This window comes from Helianthus annuus, chromosome 14 (assembly GCF_002127325.2).
Source record: "Helianthus annuus cultivar XRQ/B chromosome 14, HanXRQr2.0-SUNRISE, whole genome shotgun sequence".
NCBI lineage: Eukaryota > Viridiplantae > Streptophyta > Magnoliopsida > Asterales > Asteraceae > Helianthus > Helianthus annuus.
In genome coordinates, this window is record NC_035446.2 from 158,911,847 (window position 1) to 158,936,157 (window position 24,311).

General features: G+C 36.2%; 4 protein-coding genes across 5 annotated transcripts; 3 read left to right on the forward strand and 1 right to left on the reverse strand.

Moving 5' to 3' along the window:
- Positions 1–211: 211 nt before the first annotated feature.
- On the forward strand, positions 212–2,212 carry LOC110904601 (non-symbiotic hemoglobin 2). The gene is made up of 4 exons (XM_022150442.2): positions 212–367; positions 987–1,101; positions 1,508–1,624; positions 1,867–2,212. The coding sequence occupies exons 1-4, from the start codon at positions 273–275 to the stop codon at positions 2,017–2,019; spliced, it is 480 nt and encodes a 159-aa protein (XP_022006134.1). The 5' UTR covers positions 212–272; the 3' UTR covers positions 2,020–2,212.
- A 10,366-nt stretch (positions 2,213–12,578) lies between these two features.
- Positions 12,579–13,694, forward strand: LOC110904600 (putative glycine-rich cell wall structural protein 1). The gene has a single exon (XM_035983441.1). It carries the CDS (start codon positions 12,802–12,804, stop codon positions 13,444–13,446), a length of 645 nt encoding a protein of 214 aa, XP_035839334.1. The 5' UTR covers positions 12,579–12,801; the 3' UTR covers positions 13,447–13,694.
- Positions 13,657–17,531, reverse strand: LOC110904599 (protein BTR1). 2 transcript variants are annotated; one of them, XM_022150440.2, is made up of 8 exons: positions 17,269–17,531; positions 15,277–15,503; positions 15,088–15,194; positions 14,767–14,951; positions 14,610–14,671; positions 14,368–14,463; positions 14,233–14,294; positions 13,657–13,991 (listed from the first exon to the last, which is right to left on the reverse strand). In XM_022150440.2, the coding sequence occupies exons 1-8, from the start codon at positions 17,342–17,344 to the stop codon at positions 13,880–13,882; spliced, it is 927 nt and encodes a 308-aa protein (XP_022006132.1). In that variant the 5' UTR covers positions 17,345–17,531; the 3' UTR covers positions 13,657–13,879. The 2 variants fall into 2 exon arrangements, with proteins under 2 accessions (XP_022006132.1, XP_022006131.1); XM_022150439.2 differs by having other exon boundaries at positions 15,277–15,512; positions 17,269–17,499.
- Positions 17,532–19,725: 2,194 nt separating this feature from the next.
- LOC110904598 (mediator of RNA polymerase II transcription subunit 14-like) lies at positions 19,726–21,863 on the forward strand. Its single transcript, XM_022150438.2, has 3 exons — positions 19,726–19,802; positions 20,187–21,112; positions 21,506–21,863. Exon 2 carries the CDS (start codon positions 20,370–20,372, stop codon positions 21,033–21,035), a length of 666 nt encoding a protein of 221 aa, XP_022006130.1. The 5' UTR covers positions 19,726–19,802; positions 20,187–20,369; the 3' UTR covers positions 21,036–21,112; positions 21,506–21,863.
- Positions 21,864–24,311: the final 2,448 nt, after the last annotated feature.

Consider the following 24,311-nt stretch of genomic DNA (forward strand, 5'->3'; position numbering starts at 1 on the left):
TCATAGGAACCATCCAAATGCATTTATTGAATATTAGTAAAATTGGTATATTATAATGATGGTCATGAAATTTTCTTCCACTTGTTAAGTCAAAGTGACCCTTAATGAAGCCCAAGAGCAAAACCACTTATGTAGCCATATGTTTTCCACCATCACATCATTTTACAACTTTATTCCTCACAAGGATATGAATGCCATACATTCTACAATATAAAACCCTATATATATGTATCTATGTTAATGGAAGACTCACACATAAGAGAGAGAGAGAGATGGGTTTTAGTGAGAAGCAAGAAACATTGGTAAAGGAATCATGGGAGGTGATGAAGGAAGACATTCCAGCTTATAGTCTCTATCTTTACACAATGTAAGTTACACAATGTAAGACATTCCAGCTTATATTCTTACCCATTTTCAGACGCTGTCCTTTATGTTCAAAATTGACGAGTTTTGTCCTTTATGTTTTCATATCATACACGTTTTGTCCTTTAGGCCTAACACAGTTAGTTTTTTCAGTTAAATTTGGTCATATGTTTTGCACATGAGGACATTTTTGTCAATTCAAAGGTAAGCTCAACGGCAGATTTACAGCTCAAAGCTTCTGCAACTTTTGAATTGACAAAAATGCCCTCATGTGCGCCCTCATGTGCAAAGCACATGACTAAATTTAACTGAAAAAAAATAATTGGATTAAGCCTAAAGGACAAAACGTGTATGATATGAAAACATAAAGGACAAAACTCGTCAATTTTGAACATAAAAGACAACGCCTGAAAATGGGTATAAAGATAAAGGACAATCCTTGAAATTCACTCTAACTTTTTTTATTTACATTAATTAGTTTCAACTACTCCAACAACCATAATGTTGGAGTCAAACAACAAGATTGCGGCAATGTTAGATACCGCTTTTAATAGAAAATTTGGCCCGCGCCACTTTTGGTAAAGATAATATATATAAAGCTTACTGTTTTGGAAAACTTGTAGGATATTGGAGATAGCCCCTGAGGTGAAAGGACTGTTTTCATTTCTGAAAGATACTAATGAACTTCCCAAAAATAACCCCAAGCTCAAGTCTCATGCTGTTAAAGTCTTCAAGATGGTAACCAAAGCACACATATTCACTACCAGAAAACTGCTACTATTCCTACCAAAATTTTCTACGCATTTCCTACGAACAAAAATGCTGACATTTTTCCCACGAAATTCTTACGAACAAGAAAGGGTCTTAGTTTTGTGACAAAAAAGCCACAAATTGTTATGTGTAGAAAAAGTGTCGGAAATTTCCCACGTATTTCCGACGGAATTCGTTTTCATTTTAACCAGAAATTTGTAGGAATTGGTATGCGTAAGAAGAGTGTCGGAAACGATTAGTAGGAAATGCATAGGATTCCAATTTTCATTTTAACAACGGAATTCCAATTTATGTGATTTTCCTTTTTCACCCTTGTATGTTTATGTATACATGCAATGTATTGATTATATATAATGGCGTGATGTGATTGAAGGTATGTGAGGCAGCAATTCAACTGAGGGAGAAAGGAGAAGTTGTGATTTCTGGGTCCACACTCAAATATTTGGGATCTGTTCATCTTCAGAAACAAATTGTTGATCCTCAGTTTGAGGTAATCATGACCATTCTTTCAAATTTTAGTTGTATACAGTGGCGGATCTAGAAAATCCTTATAGCGGCAACATTTCAAAAAAAAAAAGAGGTAACGAAATCGAAAACTGTCAGTTTTTTTTTTTAATTTACACTACCGCCGGAGCGGGTAGCGGGGACTACCCCTATTAACAAACTAGGTCCGCCCCTATTGTATTTTATGTAATAAAATAGTATTGTAATTTGATTGATGAGTGAATTAAGGTGGTGAAAGAAGCATTGATAAGAACAGTGGAGAAAGCCATGGGGGAGAAATGCAGTGAAGAGATGAAGGATGCTTGGCGTGTAGCTTATGATCACTTGGCTGCTGCAATCAAAGCTGAAATGAAACAACAAGCTGCAGCTTTAAGTGTTTAAACCCACATTAATTAATTAATTAATTAATGATCTTCTAATAAATTAATTGCATGAATTCTGCTAGCTATTCATACATATAAATGTATGGCTCTTTTTTACATGTAACAAGGCCTAGCTAGTAATATGAGTGTGTGATAAATCTTGTTTTAAACAGTCTTGAATAAATAATATTGTTATTTGTTTGTTGTATTTACATTTACTTTGGCTCGAAATTTGTAGGTTTTTGATATAGAGTTACGATATTCATATGATATATGAATTAGTTGTATCGAGATAAAAGAGCTCGCAACTTGACGTTAAAAAAAGAGTTAAATGCAATTTTAGTACCTGTAGTTTGAGTCATTTTGTCAGTTTAGTCCAAAGGTTCCATTTTTCATCTGTAGGTCCAAAAATGTTTCACCGTTGCCATTTTAGTCCACTGGGTTAACTTCATTCATTATTTCTGTTAACGAGAAGGTCAATTCGATCATTTTATATGACTGAATTGTCCTTCTAGTTAACAGAATTACATATAAAATGACCGAATTGTCCTTCTCGTTGACAGAAATAATGAATGAAGTTAACCCAATAGACTAAAATGGCAACGGGGAAACCTTTTGAACCCATAGGCAAAAAATGAAACATTTGGACTAAACTACCAAAATAACCCATACCACATGGATTAAAATAACATTCAACTCAAAAAAAAAAAAAAAAAAAAAAAAAAGTTTGAACAGCCGAACGCTTGGAAAAACGGCCAACTCTAGAAGCCAAATTCTTTCTTCTAAATCTATGACTTTCACTTTAAATACTTTTCTCAAATTATCCACTTCTAAATCTATGACTTTCACTTTAAATACTTTTCTCAAATTATCCACCTATATTTTATATTATTTTATTCCATTTTTTTTTCATGAATCGTGTATTTTATTGATTATTATATTTATTTACCCTTCTAATTTAACTTGTATCAGCAGTATCATCAACAAAACCCTGATATGTTTATAAATATATATACATAGTGTAATGTAATATACACATAATCAGTAAAAATACTACTAGTCCTGTTATATTAAACTTTGTGTTTATATTTTCGTTCTTCATAAGGTTTGCTCTTGTTAAGTAATTTGCATGCACTCCGAAAGTTGAAAGTAATTTAATAAAGTTTGAATTAATTAGGCTATAAGGTGTGGTTAGAGCTCCATGGGGCTTTATCAAGTCCATCTAGGATCAGGGGCGGACTCACGTTAAGCGGAACGGGGTCCCCGGACCCCAATCTTTTTTTAAAAAGTAGTAGAAGCGGTATATAAAATTTTCTATGGACCCCATAAAATAATTTAGTTGGACCCCATAACAATGAGATTGAGCTTGGTGCAGTGGTAAAACCCCTTGTTTGCACACAAAAGGTCTTGGGTTCAATACCTGTTTGTTTCATTTTTTGTGTTTTTTTTTAAACCTGATTTTAAATTAATCACTCTATTTTTTTTTCCTATTTCAAATTTTTCTCACCTATATTTAGCTGAATGTGTAGTAAATGAAACTTGTAATTTAGTTATGATATTGTTTTCTATTATGTTTCTCGACCCGATCCGACCCGAACAACGACCGACCCAAAAAATTTGAACACCGGAAAAATTGGACCCCATTGTCCAAAAATCCTGGGTCCGCCACTGTCTAGGATCCACCTCACCTATGGAGCCCCCCTTTAATTTACATGGTTTGGATGGAGCCCCTATTAAAGAAAATTAAAAAAAATATTTGATTGGTTTAAAACTAATGGGCCCCACCTAAATGCTTCAACTTTGACGTTACCACTAGTTACCACCATAGAGCCCAAGCCATGACGCCCCCCTCTTCACTTGGAGGGTGTGATGATGGAGCCCGTATGGGCGCTATACATGGTGAAGTGGTGGGGATGGAGCCCCCACACTCTCCAGCCTTAATAAGAAAAGGCGTGTGATGAATGATGCTTATTAAAAGCTGTGACAAATTATCTTAAGATCAATTCCATACTTTCGTATATATATAACCAAGTTTTAAAAGTATTCTAATTAGGTCACTCATATTGTTTTTATACAAATTAGATAACTTAACATTTAAATCGACTCGTGTCCTTTTTTCCATCTGTCAAGAAAAAAATGGAGCATAAGATGCTATGATCGGATTATTTTAATATATTAAATTATATTTATTAAATATAAAAACACTTTAATTACATTAAAAATTAAAAAAAAAAAAAGAAAACAAGTTACCATGCATATCATCACTTGACGTTAGCATCAAATAAAAGGGAAAAAGAAACAAAAATCCACATCGCAACGTTTACCTATGAAAGGGATAAAAAAACCTTAATTTTGATGAAAAATGAATGTTGAGTGACCTGATTGGAACAATTTTGAAACTTGAGTGACCTAATTAAAACACTTTTAAAACTTATTTACTATACTACAAAATTACCCCATTATCATATTGTATTCTATACTAGATTAGAATCCCTTACATAAATGTGATTTTATATGCTTAGTATTAAAAATATAATAACAATACACCACTATAATTAGTATTTAGGATATGGTCGGGTTAGCTCGCATGACACCCGTAAGATCATACGGGCCAAACAACTAGTATTATGCATGGTTGTAAAATTCCCGAGCAGGCGCCGATTAATCCTCGATTAATCTTGATTAATTTCCGATTACTTACAATTAATAGCGATTATATCCAATTAATCCCCGGTTAATCCCGATTAATCACGAGTCCCTACCCTACAGGCCGACTAGCGATTTCTACGTATCATGGTATTATGGGTATGTGTCGAAACTCGAAAACCAAAAGGAGAGTGTTTTGAATTCTTGCAAGTTCACGTGAACATCAAGAAAGTGGGCTTCATAGCCATTGGGCTAGAGTTAATTAAAATTATCAATTGTGGGCTTCAAATAATGGGTTAATCTTGCAAAAACCACATGGATTTAAATTGAAGTAGCCCACATGAAACAAGGCTTGGTACCCACTGTTGAAACAACAATTTTAGGTCAGCATAGAGAGGTGCATCGTAGAGGTGTACAAATCGGTTATTTTGGAAAACCGGTTACGGTTAATAACTGGTCCGGTTATTTTCAGCAAAAAAAAAAACCGGTTTTTTATTAACCGGTTACGGTTAATAACCGGTTTTTAGGGGGAAAAACTGTAACTGGTCCTAACCGGTTGTAACCGGTTTTTAAAAAAACCGGTTTTTGATTCGATTATTAACCGGTGAGTGAGAAACCGGTTAAAAAAACCGGTTAACAGTAACCGAATAAAAAAAACCGGAAAAAAAACCGGTTGTGCAGAAAGCTGCAGTAAGTTCACAGCATGTTTTTTTTTCATTTTTTCAGCTATTTGGGCTGTTTTTTTCAGCTAAATGCAGTTTTTTTTATAAAAAAAATTAACAATAAACTCATAAAAAGTTAAACACATAATAATATCATTAGTCTTGGAACAAACGGTTACATAACAATGAAATACGAACGATAAACATAACAAACGAAATGCGTAAACTTAAACTATTAATCCGCAAGAACGTCCACTAATATATATATATATTTTTTTAGTGGAACTACAATACTAAAATATATCTTGAGAAGCGTCGTTTAATCTTCTTCGGCCGAACCCGAACTCGAACTATTGCGTAGGAATTCATCTAATTCGGCTTCTTCGTCGGTCATTGGGGTTGTCAATTCGGCTTCGACCTCGTCCTCGTAAACTTCTCCTTCGTAATCTAATTCTTCCTCGAGTGAACGTTTGTCTTGAACTCTCTCCGCCGCATCCAAGTAGTCTTTTAAGCAAATCGACATCTCAACCGCCTTAGGTGTTAGTCGAGTCCTCCTTATCGAAATCACCCTACCACTAATAGAAAAAGCACTTTCCGAAGCTACCGTGGAAGCTTGGACCGTTAGTAAATCTCGGGCCATTGTGGCTAAGATCGAAAATTGATTTTCGTTACTTTTCCACCAAGCCAACAAATCAAAATTTTTAAACTCTTGTGAACTCATCATTTGTAGAAAGTTCGACCCACCATACCGACCGAGTTCACTACTACTAGTGTTACCACGATGCATTTGACTCGACTCATCATACAATTGGTTATAAGCATACAAATCTAGATCTTCCATTTGACTTGAACCTTCACCGAAAGCGGCGTTTCTCATTGCCGCGTGAATGTGTGACGCGGTTGAACCATATTTTGTTACATAAACATCAAACAATTTTGTAAGTTGATCGTTGAAACGAGCTTTTGCGACTTCACCAAAGTTTGGTTCTTGAGTGGTGTTTAAATTCAATTGGTGTGCAATTTTTTCAATCAAAGACCCGGCTCCAAAAATATTAAAACAAGGGTTTAGAGCGGCGGCACAAGTGAAAACCGCCGGTAGTTCTTTAAAATATTTTCTTAATTTTTCCTTCATTGTATCCGCCATGTCACAATATGGTCTACCTCTAACCGACAACTCGTTTACTTTCAAACACATTTTAAACAAATTGTGAAGAACCAATGAACTTGTTGGATAATAAACCCCCGATAAAGTCTTTGTTGATGTTTTGAAAACTTGAAGCACTTGTGTAACATTTTCAATAGTTTCCCAACCCGACGGGTGGTAAGCCGAACACTTTCCACGACTAGCCAAAAGGTTATGAAATTCTATTAAACTTTCTTTTTGCAAAATAGCTTTTTCAAACATAATGCAAGTCGAGTTCCACCTATGAGCAACGTCCCAATTGGGTCCTAAGCATATTCGACCCGCTTCCTTACAAGTTTTAATATATTTTGAATGTCTTTGAGTGTTACTAAATATACTTCGTAACATTCTTTTGAAAGCTTCTTTTTGTGTTTCAATAACCTTTAAACCGTCTTGAACGGCCAAATTTATGATGTGTGCAACGCATCGGCTATGGAAAAAAGTACCTTCACAAATCGGATTGTATTTTAATTTTAAACGCATAACCGCACTCGTGTTGTTTGAGGCGTTATCAAAAGATATTGAAAAAACTTTATTTTCCAATTTGTATGTTGTAATACATTTGTCGATTACTTTATATATAGCTTCACCGGTGTGAGGGTAATCGAATAATTTAAACAAAATCGTGCGTTTCATCATTTGCCACGTCGCCGGTTCAATCCAATGTGCGGTGACACAAATATACGAATCGGGTGAACCGTGCGGTGCGGACCAAACGTCGCTAGTCAAGTTAACACCGGTTTCTAATTTTTCAAAATAAGAAATTAATTCTAGTTTAGCTTTTTTCCACAATTTTAAACAATCCCTCCTAAGAGTAGCACGACTTACATGGGTGTATCGTGGTTGGAGAGTTCGTTGAACCATCTTTGTATAGCGTTGGTTGTCGAAGTGGTTGAACGGCAAACTTTCTTGGATTACAAACTTCGCCATTTCATCCCTAACCATATTGAAATTGTAGTTGAAAATATTAGCGCCATCATTTGCCATGGAAGTTTGACCACCAACTTGTTGTTGTTTCAACGCCTTGCAAAACGGTTTTTCGACGCGTTGCTTCAACGTGGAGTTTGCGGTTTCGGCGTAAAAACCTAGACAATGATGACAACGCGCTTTTCTTTTACCGTTGGCCATCTCGCACAAATCAAAATGTGACCAAATCTCGGGGTTGCGTTTTGTTGGAACAACACGAATCACCGTGTCGGTTGTAGACTCGCCAACATGGACCGAATCATGAGCACTAGACGTTGCCATAGCGTTTTGAGGGTTATGGAACAAGAATGAGGGACTTTTTTAGAGATTTTGAAGGTTATCAAGTGTTGTGAATGAACCTAAACACCCACCACCCTTTTATACTAACTTTGAGATGAGTTTTGGTCAAAAAAAAACAAAAAAAACGGCTAGATTGGGGTTCTAACGGTCATATGACCGTTTCTTAATGCTGGGCGAAAAAAACCGATTTAACCGGTTATTTTAACCGGTTTTTTTTATACGTTATCGGTTAACCGGTTTTTTAACCGGTTTTTTAAAATAATCGATTTTTAAACCGGTTTTTTTACAAACCGGTTTTATAACCGAACCGGCCAACGAAAACTGTAACTGGTTTATAACCGGTCTAACCGGTTGTAGAAAAACCGGTTCCGGTTTTTTTTCCGGTTTCGATTGCGTAATCAGTTTTTTTGTACACCTCTAGGTGCATGAAACGGTGTTTTTTACCCGGTTCAAGGTATGAAACCAGATCTGGCATTGGAAGAAATCGGATCGGGTTCGGATACAAGTATCAAGGAAAGAAACCCAACGCTATGTAGCCGGGTATCAATACTGTATTAAAAAATTACTTCACACAAAATAAATTGATCATAGATTTTTTTTTATTTGTATTTGTAAAAGTAACTAAAAACCTACAACAACGTAAATTGAGATGTATAGAGTTTTTGAGAGCGTTTCTTTATGTGATTTTGTGATTTGAGAGTGTAATTAAACAAAAATATCTACTACCTATTAAACCAACAAAAGATGAAAAGAGGGTGATATTGGTAAAAAAATTAAACCAAAAAAACCCGGCTAGTTTGGGCAATGTAGTCATTAAAAATGTCTTGATACATTACAACGGTAACTGGGAATTACTAAGAACAGGGTTCGGGTATTGGAACTGAGTATTGAAAACCCGGGTTCAGGTACGAGTTTTACACTAAAAAAGTGTACCTTATTCATACCCTACATGTAGGGTTGGGTTCGTAACGAGGCACACTATACCATGGAATTGGAATACCTGGTTTCGGGTGTTTTTGGTCTCGGTAAGAGTTGATACCTGTTTTTTTGTTTACCTCTAGGCCCGTACATGGGAATTAAATAGATATGGAGGGGTCGGCGATTAAAGAGGTCTTCGAGGGTTGAAACACAACTTTGATGGCTGAAGAGCAAGATCGAAGAAAACATTTGGATAATTTTAGAGTTGTTAAAAATGAGAGATTGTAGGAGAGGATGTCTGTAGTCTTTTAATTAATATTTAGATGGAGACAAATATTAAATTAGTAATTTATCTTTGTGCTAAATCTATATAAACTAGTAATTTTTCTTTGTACTAAAGTTGTAAAGAGTTACATACTTAGGCTATAAGGTGTGGTCATGACCCTCGTGACCACCATGATCCTCCACGTTAGTGCCATGTAACCCACCTCTAATCCACCATTCAAAACCATTATCCCAAGGGTGTGGTCATGACCCAAACCACTAGCCCCTTATTTATTTTAAGTTATCTTTATCTAAAGAAAAAGTAAATGATTTCTTGAAAAAATGGATAGGAGGACCATGGTTGTCATGGTTTAATCCATGCAAACCATGGTAGATCAAGCAAGGAGGTAGTGTAGTTTTCCATTCATGTTCCTAGGTGGCGAATCATGTCCCAACCATGACCCCCACACCCTTTAGCCTTATCGAGCAATGACGAGTTGAGCATGAGCTGCTTGAATCGGTTCGTTAAAAACTTAAATCGATTTGAGCTTAAACGAGCTTGAGTTTTTCTAGGTTCATATAATGAATGAGCTCGAGCCGACTCGTTAGCCTAAATGAGCTTTTATATAATATATGTATATATAATAATTATTATTATATATAATTTTATGATAAAATAAACAAATAATATACTAATGTATATTATATTATATTATATTATATTATTTATAAAAGTTGTAATTACTAAATGTATGTAAATATTTATAAAAATATTTAAATAATAAACAAGTCAAGCATCTTGAAAACTACTTACGAGCCAAGCTTTAAATTTCGAAATGGAGCTCTGAACGAGTCTTGCTCAAGCTCGAGCTCTATTGAGTTAAAACATGTCAAGTTTAAGCTTAAACATGCTCGAGCTCAACTCCACTCATTTACTCTACGCGTAAACTATATCATTTATTATATAAATATTACTAATAAGAAAGCCAAGTCAATGGCAAATAGAAACAAGAAATCAGCCCCCACTAAATGCATCCATCTAAGTTCTAATTGGAGAGTTGTTGCATTTTACAAAGTGGATTATGCACTTGTGGCCTTCATTTCTTGGAATCTATGGTTTCTACACCTGTCACGCGTGAAGCTTTCTTTTATTTTTCAAACATGTTTGCTTTTCAACCAAGTTAGAATTAGAATACAACAGACATTGTTGAGTGGGAGCTAGATTGGATTTGGATTCATAATCATTGTGAGTGAGCGTCCACTTCTTCAACACGTTTCTCTCTTCATACCTCTAATAACATAACATATATATGTATTTGTATTTTGTTGTGACTCGTAACTTTTTTTAATTAACGTCTTGAAAACTATAAAAATCCAGCTTCAAATGATTTAATTGGAGCTCATGGCTTTATAGCCTAGTGACATCTTAGGAGTGGGATAAAGCTTTAGAACCAAAAGGTCATGGGTTTGATTCCCACAAAATGGGGTTTTCCCATATTTATTGGGTTTCTTCCGAATTGATGTGTCGGCATTATGTCTAGTGGGGATGGATATGATCGGGTGATTCCGCTCGTGTCACGATAATATTCCAGTGGTCTGTCAGTGATCCAAATTTACCGTTAAAAAATGGTTTAATTGGAGCTAATGGCAGCTCACTTGAGCAATACTAATTTTTAAGTGGCTACTATAATTAAGGGGTATTTTTTGGCACATCATCATTATAACACCCCTTCAAAAAAATGTTTACGTTGAATGTCTATTTCATTCGTTACTTTCCTTTTTTTCCTCCTCCTTGAGCATTATTCTAGAAATGTCCACCCCTCTCTCTCTCTTCCTCATGCCCCTATAACGCCTATGAGGGTGGTGTTGGGGACGTGATCAATACTTTTCACACCCATATAACGTTCATTACACATGGTCTTAAAGCTTAAAGCCAAAAACCTGAACTTTAGCTTCCTTCTAGTTGCTTGTTTGGCATAACTCCAATTGTTAGACTATGTGTTGGGTGTTAACTAAACACCCAATACCAATAACTAACAATAAAAAAGTGGCATGTGATTGGTTCCCACGTCCATGGGCCCCACCATCATTCCCATTAACATAGTTAATGGGTTAATGATGAAGGCATTCAGTCGCCATTCACGGCCACCGTTTACTAGCGGGCGTGGGTTAACTGTCGCCAACAACCTATATGGCAATTGTTAATGGATAGCTAGTGAACCCACAACACTAAGTCTTAAGAGAGGTCTACTTAAATCTTAAACTCGCGCATCCTCTTCGTCTCTCTAGCTCTCTTGCATAATTCAGAATCAACCAAGTTTCCAGGCAAGGATTTAAAGGCTTAACTAAGATAAATAATACATTAACTTGTATTTGCGAAAGTAAGTTTTTTTTTAATAAATCAAGGGGGAAAGGACCATTTGTGGCATCAGGGGCGGATCTCGACTACTTTTGTGGGTTCCCAGGAACCCATTCGATTTAGAAAAAATGGGAAAAATTAGTAAGAACCTCGTATAATTTGGAAAAAAAAAATAATGAGAATTAGTGAGAATCTATCAAAAGGAATCTAGTGAAAAAAGTTCTTAGATCTGCCAGTGTGTAACATAACGAAACTAAAGCACCTGCAATAGAGACTACGAGCAACTAACTCGTATCATAGAGGCCATTGTTGGGGATAACGGGTGATACAACTATTGACTCCCCATATATGTTAATTTATTCGTTATTTTTTGTAGGTAGATTAATGGTTTACGTAACTTACTAAAAACTAATTAGACATTGCAGTATTTCACATGTGTTACTCCAAATTAACAATCAATGTTTTTATTTTAATAAAAATAATGTAAAAAATAACTCTAAAAACCATTTTTCTATCCAGTAAAATGTCAAAATGGTCATTGAGTTTAGGTCACTTTTGTCACTTCAGTCCAAAAATAAATATGGGTCCTTGAGTTTCATTTTTGTTGTCATTTTCATTCAATTAGTAAACTGGGTTAGAACTTTTCATTAACCTCTCCTCTTTTTGTCGTTTTCCCCATTTAAATGAAGGGTATAATCGTCATTTTTGTTAACATAGAATGACGACTATGACATAAAATGACGATCATACCTTTTATTTATATGAGGAAAACGACAAAAAGGAGGGATGTTAACAGAAAATACCAACTCAATTTGTCAATTGAATGAAAATAGCAACAAAAATGAAACCTCATGGACTCGGATAAAAAAAGTTTCATTTTTTAATTGACAAAAGTTGCCTCAAGGACTATTTTGGCATCTTACTCTATTTAATGTTTTAGAGCATCGGGCTCTTCACGGATAATTGATAAGTTAGCACTGCTTGATATGACCATAACACATTACACATCCATTTCATAAGAGCCATGTATTTCTTAGAAACTAGCCATTCGAAGTGATCTTAAAAAATTTATTATAAGCAAGAAGGGAAAGAATTAATGACACGTGTAGTTGTGTGAACATATGACAAGTGGTTAGCCTTGTTTTGTCAAAAGTGGAAGGAAACTTTAGTGAAATGATAATTATGCATGGCTAAGCCAGAAGAGATCGACAGATAGCACCACCACCACCCACCCCCACCACCGCCACCACCACTATCTTTCTATCTCAAATCAAACACTTGACTTCACCCACCCCTCAACTAAAAAAATAAAAGTAGTTTAAACTTTGCAATCCTTTTGAGGTTTGCAATGCTTATAAATAGCCAAGGCTCATGCTCTTGTTTGCACCACACAACTCATGCGATTGTATTAGTTCCAAAACACATACATACATTGCATTGCTTCAAAACATATACACATCACAAGTCAAGTCTACTAGTTATAGCCTATAGGGAGTCTGAAGAATGATGGCAAACCCAAAGATGATAGCTATTGCATTTTTGGTGTTGTTTGTTGTGGACCTTTCCTTTGCTGCTAGATACTCTAAGAAGACTGGTGGTCAAGGAGGAGGTGGCGGTGGTGGTGGTGGAGAAGGGGGTGGTGGTGGAGGTGGAGATGATGGCCAGGGTTATGGGTCAGGCTATGGATCAGGGAGTGGCTCCGGATATGGAAGTGGTAGTGGTGGTGGTAAGGGCGGAGGTGGTGGAGGAGGTGGAGGTAGCGGCGGAGGAGGTGGCGGAGGGTCAGGGAATGGCAGCGGATCAGGTTCAGGCTACGGGTCTGGAAGCGGTTCGGGATATGGTTCAGGTGGTGGAAAGGGTGGAGGTGGCGGTGGCGGTGGTGGTGGAGGCGGCGGAGGCGGTGGAGGAGGAGGAGGTGGAAATGGATCAGGAAGTGGGTCAGGATATGGGAGTGGTAGCGGGTCAGGATATGGAAGTGGTGGTGGGAAAAGTGGCGGTGGAGGTGGTGGCAGCGGAGGAGGAGGTGGTGGTGGAGGCGGCAGCGGAGGAGGGCGTAATGGGCAGGGTTCAGGATACGGGAGTGGGTCTGGATATGGAGAGGGGTATGGATCTGGTTATGGTGATGACGATGGTGGCTATCAACCATAAACCATATTTACAACAATAATATCATACACTCAGCAGTTTGATAAACCACATTTACAACAATAATATCATACACTCAGCAGTTTGATAATGCATACATTTCATTTATGAAATTGGTACCAGTACAATAAATAACATCAGATTCACTACACGTTTCATTAGATTACTTGTAAGAGGATCAACTTGCATGTAGCTTTATAAATAATGTACTCATTTTGTTTAATAAAAATAAATTATTTTTCTTTTAAGAATATATTTCTCTAATGTACACCTCCTGCTGGTTCAAAATGATTTATGACAAATGCTATGTTTTGTTTTGTTTTGTTTTGTTTTAACATTTTTCTGACAGCTTTTTAGATATGATACGAATAGAAACAGTATGGATTGTAAGTAAACAAGTGTCGGTTTTCATGGAGAACCTCAATACGATGCTTTATCAGTTCTCAGGAGCGAGAGGAGGAGGCGGAGATGAAGCCGAAGCAACCTTCTGCATTATCATGTCCTCTGCTACATTGATTGCCCTTTGAGATCCGGTGATTGTTACTTTCCTGCCACACAATAGATTAAAAGAACCGTTATCAACTCTTGAAGTTAATAAACAACATATCTGGATATGATGATCCTATATTTTTCATTCTTGAAGAGTAATACATATACACTAATACATATAATAAATCATTTGAACGGTTTTCCTAGATCATGTGTAAGTCAAAAATTGATTGCGACACTTTTTATGGGGACGAAAGTATTCATTTTAGTATTTAAGAGGCTTGGAAAAGCTATACATACCTATTAGTTGTTCCATCTATGAAATCACCTCTTTCAGATATCTTAATTCTAGCTCCACTAATCTGCAATGAGAGAAATATAAGAAAAAAGAAAAGAAGCGCGTACAACGAGTCAAAAGAGAATTTGTTTGCTCACCTGACTAATTTCAGAAATATTTCTACCACTACGGCCGACAACAATCCCAATATGCTCATCAGCAACACCCAGAGTCACCGAATCACTGATTTCTTCCTGCAAAACACCACAATTGTTTCTGTAAACTGAACTAAGGCTAACAAAATGGACGGGTTGGGTAATGGGTCAAAACAAGTAACTTTTTGGTACGTGTTGATACACCTTAATCTAATACGAGAAAAATTACAAAGATAATAATGAACCTTTTTGTTTTGAAGCTTTTTAGCACCCCCATTTGGCCCATAGTTTGGTACGCCATAAGGTACTGTACAAACGGACGAGCAAAAAAAAAGAGAGATCAGCAAATAGATAAGGAAACTCAGCATAGAATGAAAATAAATCAAGTAAAAGAAAGCCAACAGGCATATGAAAATGCGGGGCCCATGGATTGTATGTAGTGAAGATCTTCAGATAATCTCGATAGAATGAGATTAGTGGCTTGAACGAGCTGCTGTAAGGTGCCAATCACAGTTACCAATCTATCATTCAAGCTGTTATCCTGTGGAGATATTTTAATGTTAGCTTGAGAATCTTCAATGAGTGACCTACAAAGAAAAGATCAAAAAAATAAGTTTTTGGAAACTTTAAAATGTTTACGAACCACACAATCACCTAAAAAAGACGTATAGAATTGACTTGAAATCAAAGTAACATATAAAATGCAGTTAGCAACACTCTTACTTTATCATGGATCCCCCTTTTCCAATGATTCCACCACAAGAGCTATTCGGTACGATTAACCTAAATTTTGATCTTGGTTCAGCTTCCTCACCATCTTCAGCGTAAAACTAATTGACAATGTATAATAGTACATAAGAGAAGTCATGTAAATAGCCAAATGCAGAATGTTTTATGTGTTACGCGTATTACCTCATTCACCAGCTTAGTGAGGATAAGTTCGGTGGCATCGAGAACTTCATCAAATGTTCCAGACACCATAATAATCCTATCAGATGTTCCTGGAAAATACTCATAGTTCCGTGACAACTGGATTCGTGCATTAGATCGTGACTGGAAATCCGAAATTGTTGATCCACCCTTTCCAATAATTGAACCGGCTTCCGCATTTGATGCAAGAAACTTCAGATAAATGGTATCTGTGTAGTCTTGGACACAAAATGGATACATTATTAATACAACTCAAGTAATTAGATTAAAACAAAGTAACTGATAACGTGTGTGCTTTCATATACAAATAGTGATCAGCTACTAATAGACGTACATATTAGGAAACGATTGTATACTTAGTAAATTGAGATTTCCTCTCCTAAATAGGAGATTTGTATTGTAATATATATTCAGTCATGATGAATACAATAGTCAAGCAATTAAGCATATTCCTATATGGTATCATTCCTCTAAAGATCCTCCCTAACCCTAATCCCATTCTCAACCGGTGCCCTCTTCTGCCGCCGGTCATCTTCCTCACCTCCTCTCGCATCATTTTCTCTCCCTGTCCCTCATTCCGGTTACTATGGAGTCTAAACTCCATCCGGCCATGACAATCTCCAATATTCGCCATTTCATCCCCTTTGTCCTGGAAAAAGAATCGCCACACTTCACCACATGGCTGGAACTTTTCCAAAACACCTGTCGAGCCTACGAGGTCATTCAACACCTCTCCCCAAAACCGGCCGAACCAGCTTCTTCTTCATCTTCCGACAAGATAGAAGATGACCCGAAGACCCCAAAACCGTCTTCTGACAAGACAGACGCTGACCCGAAGACTGCTCTATGGTCTCGGCTGGATGCCCTTGTGCTCCAGTGGATATATGGGACCATCTCGAATGATCTCCTTCATATCATTTGTGTCCCTGGTCAGTCGGCTTATCAAGCCTGGACTGCACTTCAAAACGAATTCAACGACAATAGCAACACTCGTGCCATCTTCCTTGGGCAAGAATTCGCCAATATGAATCTCGCCAATTTTTCTTCTATGTCCGCATACTTACAGCATGCGAAGCTATTGGCCGACCAACTACAAGGACTCGGGTCCCCCATCAATAACCGCATGCTCGTCCTTCAAGTCTTAACAGGTTTGACTGAACAGTTTGACAGTATATCTACGGTTTTGCAGAATCGGGTCCCCCACCAATTAGTAATGACCAATGTGTCTAATTTTAACTTTATGGTCTCCACTAGAAGGTAAAACTGTAAAATCATCCAAAGAAATGGTGAGAAACGTATGAAGACTAGAAATAGTTATCTACTTATCCGTAAAAAAAAACATTACTAGCTGGTCGTGTTGGTTGCAAACATTATTCTAAGTGGCCTCTATAGTTGTATAACTAAATTTTCTGGAATTTGTTCACCATAACATTCTGTGGAGTACAAATGAACCCTAGAACTCGCTTCTGCGGGATGAAAGAACTTGTACAGTTGTTCAAACATAACACACAAAACATTTTAAGGAAAGTTTCTTGCATTACTTGCATTCACAAAAACCAAAACAGGCATCAGGTAGAGGCTATCTAGATCAAAAGTAATGAGAAATAACAAATCAAACATGTAATTTCATTTATAATTAGTCTAATTCTAGTGTTTTCTTTCTTGTTCAGAATAGGTAGATACTGATTACTGAACATAGTCACATACCATTACCAAACGCATCTTCATTCATTATTCATGTATATAAAAAAAATAGACACATTCATGTAAACCTAATCAACAAACTTCATGAAAGTTCTTATAAGAAATATCCGAAATACAAATTGCAGCTCATTAATGACGACGACACAAGCAAAGAAATAGTATACATTCGAGTATTATCAGGATTCAGGATTGGCTCTATTCATTCGGCTAAGTGGAGGTAAAAACTTGATGAAAAGGAAAATAAAGCGAATATAATATTATTAACAGTACCTGAAGGAGGAGGAGGAGGTTGCGACGGTGGAGCTCCGTCGTTGGGTGAAGCATAAGCAACGTCCGGCGATGCCATTGCGGTTGTGTTGTGTTGTGTGTGGTTTTGAAGTCTAGAGAGAGAGAGAGAGAGAGAGGGAAATTAACAATAGAGGGAGTTAATGAGGAGCATTTGCAATGGTAGAGTAGTTGACATATCCATCCCTGTGTGCCGAGAAAACCGCCTCCATTTGCAATTGCAGAGTTGACATATGCTTTTTTTTAATATATGCTTTTTTTAAAATTATATACCTATAACATGGTCACGTTAGAACTACTCAATATTATATTTAACACGATATTATTAATTAACTTAATTGTAGGCTTCATCGTCTTATGCATTTTTATCAATTTTCTATATGCAATAAATTTGATATCAAAAGTCGCAATGCATATGAGTTATTTTGCGTAAGATGTATCAAGTGTGTAGTCTAAAAGTAATGGCTCAATTAACATGATAAGAAAAACCTTGATTATTTGTTCTGTTTTTTTAATCAAAGATGATAAAAATTTAGATCAAGCTAGTTATTAGGTTACTCATGAGTCATGTCTTTTAACTAAATTACAAATTAATACCTATTTCACTTTCTCTACCAAAATTAAGGGTAGAACCGTCTAAATCCAAATAAAAGATAAAACTCCACTTTCGAATGCTGAATCTAGGGGTGCTCAAAACCGGAAATCAAAAAACTCGGATATCAGAAATTTTCGGATACCTGATTTCACTATCCGAATCCATATCCAAAATTTCGGATATCCGAATATCCATTTTTTTTATTTTTAATTTTTTATTATTTTTAATATTCAGAATCGGATACTTTCAGATACCCGAATATAAATTTTTGGATACTTCGGGTACTCAATAAAAAATAAAAATTAAAAGTCACTATGCATAGATATATCATGATTCCCTATATACTTTGAATCACTATTCACTCATTGTATTTACTCTTTATTTTAGGGATTCGGATGAAATGTAAAATTTGATACCTTTTCAAAAATTAAAGAGTTAAATGTCTGGTTGGTCTATGTGGTTTGCATATATCGTAGAGTTATTCCCAAGACTTCAATAATTACAATGTTGGTCCAAGTGGTTGCAACTTTTACACTCGGGTGAACCTTATCACTAACTCTTGTTAAGTTTCTTAGTTAAGTGTGTATGAAATGACTAGACTGCCCTTGAACTAAAAAACAAAAATACTTGGAAATATTAAAAAAACAATACTGTCCATTAGATAAACAGTGGGGACCACCCCTCATCTTCTTCATCCTTTCACCATCCACCCACCACCACCACCTCCACCGTCACCTTCAACCCACAACCTCCACCTATCTCCCCAAATGACCACCATTGTTGTGGCTCTGCCGCCCATGGTGGTGGCTGGCAGTTCATATATATATATGTATATATATAGGGCCAGGATCATTTCAGAACCATAAATATTTACAGAACTCGCAGAACTCTTAATAAACCATCTTTTTGTTTATATATTTTATGTTTAGGATAATTTTATCATTTATTATGGGTATTTTTACGATTACATACATGTTAAGAGTAATTTTATCATTTTTTATATGTAATTTTAAAATTACACATATGTAAACTAGTTTTTTTTACATATATGTAATTAGTTATGACACATATCTATAATTTTAGCCATTAAACATATGTAAACTACTTTTAACATGTATGTAATCAAAGAAATATATATAATAGATGATAAAAAGATCCTAAATACAAAAACTTATATATAAAATAAATGTTTATTAGGAGTTCTGAAAGTTCTGTAGTTATTTAGAGTTTTGAAATGAACTCAACCCTATATATATATATATATATATAGGATAAAGATCCGTTAGGAACCACCCTTTATTGCGAGAACCGCGAGAACCAATGTGAACACATGGCAAATTTGTAATTAAGTGACATCTAATAAAAAACACGCACTCCTCTTATTTCATCCCCTGTTCACTATCGTCATTTACATTCTAGGGTTTCGCTGGAGATTTTTCATAATCAGCGACGGAGATCTTCGGCGGTGACTAATCTCTCTAGATTCACGGCGGCGATAGGCGGCGATATACACATCTTACAGGGGATTCAATTGGGATACTGATTTCGGCGTTTGTATACTGATTTCGGCTACACATGGCTTTGTCTGACTCATCTCGTGTTGGAGTTGAACCTACGGCATCTGATGATCATCATACAACATTGTCTGCATACAATCCACATCCCGATTCTGGTTTTTTTGGCCCATCTGATGTCAATTTCAATCCTATTTCTGCCGTGGGTCCATCTGATGTTGATGTCAATACCTTACCTGCAGTTAATCCAAATGAAAGTTGCAATCCTGTGTTTACAACAGTTGCAAATCGACACACCTTTCATGGGTTTGAAATACAGACGTTTGATTCCACGTTTACACCAGGCAACGTAGGCTCTGAGACTGCTAATTTACCTGATCAATCATTATCAGTTGACACTGCATCTACTGGTAACACCACATCTACTGGTTGCAATTCATTCAATTTGTGACTAAATGTATTATGTTGACTGATGTATATACTTTGTAAATGATATTGTATTAACTGTTATGCACATGTGCATTATACTTACTGTAATGATGTTGTATTAAATTATATGCACATGTGCATTATGTTGATTGTAAATGATATGGTATTAAATCATATGCACATGTGCATTATGTTGCAAATTAGATTAAAAGTCTACTTTCTGTTAAATTTTAATAAGTGTAAGCCTCTAATCATGCAAAAGAATGTTTCAGTACTAATATGCGAAAACTCAGATAGTTTTATCCTTCTATCAGGTATTAAACTTTTGATTGATTGATTGCTTAAAGTTCTGTTTTTTTTTTCAGTTTCTCGAGGATTTTATCAATGGGACGGAAGTTTCATCTCTTTTGGACTGCATTCGTCTGACAGCAGGACCTTTGCATGCTCTTGATGCTGCAACACGTCCTGCATGGGCTGCTCCGGTTTCTGCAGTTTCTGGTGCGGCTTCATCTATCCCGACACTATCAAGAGCAAATGTTAATGGGCAAATGCCAAATGGTACAAACCCAAATGTTGGTCATGTCTATGGTCCCGGTACGGGTCCTGGTGGAAACCCTGGTGCATCTGCCATGTTAACTGCTTCTACTGTGGCTAGCGGAGGTGGCATGGGAATCGTTCCTAGTACTCTGTTACCGATTGATGTGTCGTTTGTTCTTCGTGGCCCGTATTGGATTCGGATAATATACCGGAAATATTTTGCGGTTAACATGAGGTGCTTTGCGGGTGATCAAGTTTGGTTGCAACCTGCAACGCCACCGAAAGGCGGTCCTACAGTTGGAGGTTCTTTACCCTGTCCACAGTTTCGGCCCTTCATCATGGAACATGTTGCTCAGGAGTTGAACGGTTTAGACCCGAATTTCGATGGTGGTCAACCATCAGCCGGACCAACTAATTCCAACAATTCGGCTGCGTCTCCTGGTCCGCAACTCTCAGCCCCAAATGTCACCCGAGCAGGCCCTACGGTAATGTCTCTCCCAGGAAACCAACCCGTGGGATTTAACCGTTCTACAAATGCCATGTCAGCATCACCAAATTCACTCTTAGTGCGCAGAGCTACTGTGACAGTTCCTGCTCATGTTAGAGGAGAGCTGAATACCGCCATTATCGGGCTTGGGGACAATGGTGGTTACGGTGGTGGTTGGTCCATCTGCTGATAATACACTTGACAGTCACAATACACCTACAAATACAGAACATCAAGAGTTGCAATTCATTCGATTTGTGACTAAAGGTATTATGTTGATAACACCCATTCTCGTCACTGATCATGCACATGTGCATTATGTTGATAACACCTATACTCGTCATCCGTAAACTGTTAACCATCATTATCATGAACATGCACATGTGCCAACAATCCATAATCATCACATATAAACTGTCATCCGTAAACTGTTAACCATCATTATCATGAACATGCACATGTGCCAACAATCCATAATCATCACATATAAACTGTTAACCATCAGTACATAATTATGCACATGTGCATCACATTACCAACACCCCATACTCATCACCAAAAAAAATGTTAAACATTTATACATCGTGCGTATACACACCATCTACCATATACCATATTAATCATAATCTTATATGCTTTTCTCTTTTTTTCTTTATACAGGAACAATTACGACTTCTACACCTAATAGCACACCATATTGGATACCCGATGTTGATGCTGAATACATCCCTATTATAAACAGTACGTTTAACAGTTGGGAGTACGTTGAATCCAATGATACTGATGAAGATGTTGATGATGATGCTAAAGACCCTGCATATATATATGAACCTGAGTAACCTCGTAGACATTCATCCAGGCGTCATAAAACATTCAACGATTCTTGATTATCCTATATATAATGACAAATAGTTTCTAATCATTATTCTTTTTGTTTACAAACATTTTGCACTGTCTGTATACGTATTCATATGTTATGATTGTGATCATGATACTTTGATATCAATTAAATTACTTATTATACATAAGCGTATGTAATTTCATTATTGACCACCTAACAAATATTACCAACATGGTTACTGTTTTGAAAAATGCACATGTGCATACATATTTACTGTTTCTCCTCACATGGTAATTGTTTCAAACAATAAACATGTGCATACATGTTTAATGTTTCACTACATATTGTTATTGTTTCGACCAATGCACATGTGCATACATGAATATATTAACTACATGTAATTCGTTTTCCTTTACATATACATAATCATATGCAATGTGGTACCCCATACGTAATAGGGTACCACATCCGTAATATGATATGCTATATCAAACTTTGCACATGTACAATACCAACATTTTCTATACCAAACAACATAATACATCGAATATTAACAAACATACCAATATACCTGAACAATCAAATAAAGTTTTAACCCATCAACCACCATATAAGACATCGTATACGTCAAACTTCTTATATCAACCATTATCGTAAAAAACTACCCACATATTACAATCAAAAGACATCAAGAAAACAAAAAAAAATGTCTTTATAAATTGCATATCCACAAACTACCTACATAACATTCGCATTAGTTCACAACCTCACACCTTCTGATCTTCTTTCCATTTCATAACTATCTTCCAACACTCCTCCTGTTTCAGCGCCTCTTCGTCCATCATTTTCCCTGGTATTTTTCATCCGTTAACCTATTAATCAAATACGCCTTTGTTGTCAATCCATGAGCAGTTTCGAATAATTTTTTCCTGCATACATTACATATTTTACATTAATTATTTCATGTATGCACATGTGAAATAAACATATTACATACAATATGTACAATGTTTATGTTTTAAGGTAATAATGCACGTGTGCATATGCCTTAATACATTCATATTAACTTAATCTGACAAAATATGCATATGTGCATAACTATGCACATGTGCATTAACATGACTGACCTTATCAACAGGTTTATTTCAATAACAAAACTTAACCCTTACCAATCAAATTTCGTAATACCACCAATCATATTTAACATTAACTAGCAACAAAACCATTATGACAAACTATGCACATGTGCATAAGTTTTTTTTTTAAATGTAAATGTTATTCACAGAAGCCAACATCCAAAACAGAGGCGGTCGAACAAACCACTACATCAAAACGTAAAACAACTCAACACAAGAACCTAAAGACCAAACCACTACATCAAAACGTAAAACAACTCAACACAAGAACCTAAAGACCGGAGACTAGCAGCTACCTTATATCGAAACTACACCACTTTTCCAACTTACGGACCTATTTTTGGACCGATTCTTATACCATAAAAACCGATGGGCTTAATATTACGGATAATCTCTCCGGGTTTAACTTGAGTTTCCAAGAACCTTTTATTGTTCCTGGCTAACCATATACACCATCTTGTCACGAACATAATGCCATGTAAAGCAACTTTCACTTCTCTATCCAGATTGCAAAACTCAGAGTCAATTATGATATCTTTAACCAAAAACAGGATAAAAGGACTCACCTTGCACCACTGACTGATGTGATACCAGACCCTGCACGAACAAAGAAGGTGTTCAGCTGTTTCATCGCCATCTTCACACAGACAACATTTCACGTATCCGCCCCAACAGTTTCGATCCTTGAATCACCCACATCTAACATCCATAACATCATATTGCCTGTTCCTTTTCCAGTTGTTGAGCACACCCCAGCATTCCTATTGCTTCAACGCCTCTTCGTCTAACATATGCTTAACTCTATCATCTGTTAATCCGTGTATTTTTTGCCATAGATGATCTACAATGAGCATGTGTATCAACATTAATTTATGATCAACATATAAGATATGCACACGTGCATCATTATATACATGTGCATAAACATTAAATACCTTAAGAACCTATGTTGATAAATTATGCACATGTGCATATTAACATATTCTGACAATCTATGCACATGTGCATAACTATATATCACACAATTATACCTTATTAACATATTCCAAGATGAAATACATGTTAGCATAACTGTGCATAACCATATAGATCAAAGTCATATGCATCAACATTATCTACCTTGTTAGACTATTATTGCAAACTATGCACAGGTGCATATTAACCTATTATAACAATTTATGCACATGTGCATAACTATATAGATCACAAATTTAGTTTATCATCCTGTTATGTGTAATCATATTCTGTCAAGATATGCACATGTGCATAACTATATATCACACAATTATACCTAATCGACATGTTCTGTGTAAGCCTGTTCGTTAGAAAATATGCACATGTGCATATCTATATAGATCACAACATTACCTAATTATCTTGTTCTGTTTCTGTTAGAAAATATGCACATGTGCATATCTATATAGATCACAACATTACCTTATTATCCTGTTCCGTGTAAGCATATCTTGTCAAAATATGCACATGTGCA